At 35.3% G+C, this 570-nt stretch overlaps 2 protein-coding genes across 2 annotated transcripts in view; one reads left to right on the top strand and one right to left on the bottom strand.

Annotated features, from left to right (window-relative positions):
- Positions 1-398, top strand: part of FDP41_013782 (uncharacterized protein) — a gene marked incomplete at both ends in the record, with an annotated part of 846 nt that extends 448 nt beyond the window's left edge. Inside the window, one exon of the mRNA XM_044704449.1 lies at positions 24-398. Within this exon, the coding sequence (XP_044564846.1) occupies positions 24-398 (375 nt within the window). The remainder of the gene's footprint in view (positions 1-23) is intronic.
- A 100-nt stretch (positions 399-498) lies between these two features.
- The window catches only part of FDP41_013781 (uncharacterized protein), a gene marked incomplete at both ends in the record, with an annotated part of 1,333 nt that continues 1,261 nt past the window's right edge, over positions 499-570 (bottom strand). The window contains one exon of the mRNA XM_044704448.1: positions 499-570. This exon is cut by the window's right edge and continues 356 nt beyond it. Within this exon, the coding sequence (XP_044564845.1) occupies positions 499-570 (72 nt within the window).

The following is a 570-nucleotide window of genomic DNA, read 5'->3' as shown; positions in this document are numbered from 1 at the left end:
TTGCGCTCACTTCTTAAAAAAAGAGAGCTGCTGAGGACACAATTAATGTTGCCAAGTTTGGTAAGAGATTATTGAAACATAGAGAAGAATTTGAAAAATTACTTCCAAAGATCAGGGAGAAGAGAGAGCAAGCCAGGTTAAAGACACTTAAAAAGGATCCAGTTCAATCATCGAATGATGTCATGATTCATTCTGAGAAGGATATTGACGAAGCTTTCAAGGCAAAGAAAGTTGATGAAACTACAACACTGTCATCTGTTTCATCCTTTAGACAAATGCAAAATGGTAACTCGGAACAATTATGGGTTTCCTTCACGAAACGTTTCCATGACACAAAGACTGTGCATGATCGATCGTATTCGAAAGGTCATCGACGAGTTGGAGAATATATTATATAAAGTGATCAATTGGTCATTATTACAGATTTGTCGCATTTAAAAATGCCTTCGGTATTGACACAAATTTGATTCTTTTATTAAGGTTGACGAAAACTTCATGCTAGAATTTTCCACTTCTCAATTTCATTTTCAATTGTGAAGTTTCTTTTTCAATCTCTTCTAACCTGGACTC

The sequence above is a fragment of the Naegleria fowleri genome, assembly GCF_008403515.1.
Source record: "Naegleria fowleri strain ATCC 30894 chromosome Unknown tig20, whole genome shotgun sequence".
In the NCBI taxonomy this organism is placed as follows: Eukaryota; Heterolobosea; class Eutetramitea; order Acrasida; family Naegleriidae; genus Naegleria; species Naegleria fowleri.
The sequence above is the reverse complement of the archived record's forward strand: the minus strand, read 5'-3'. Positions and strand labels throughout refer to the sequence as shown.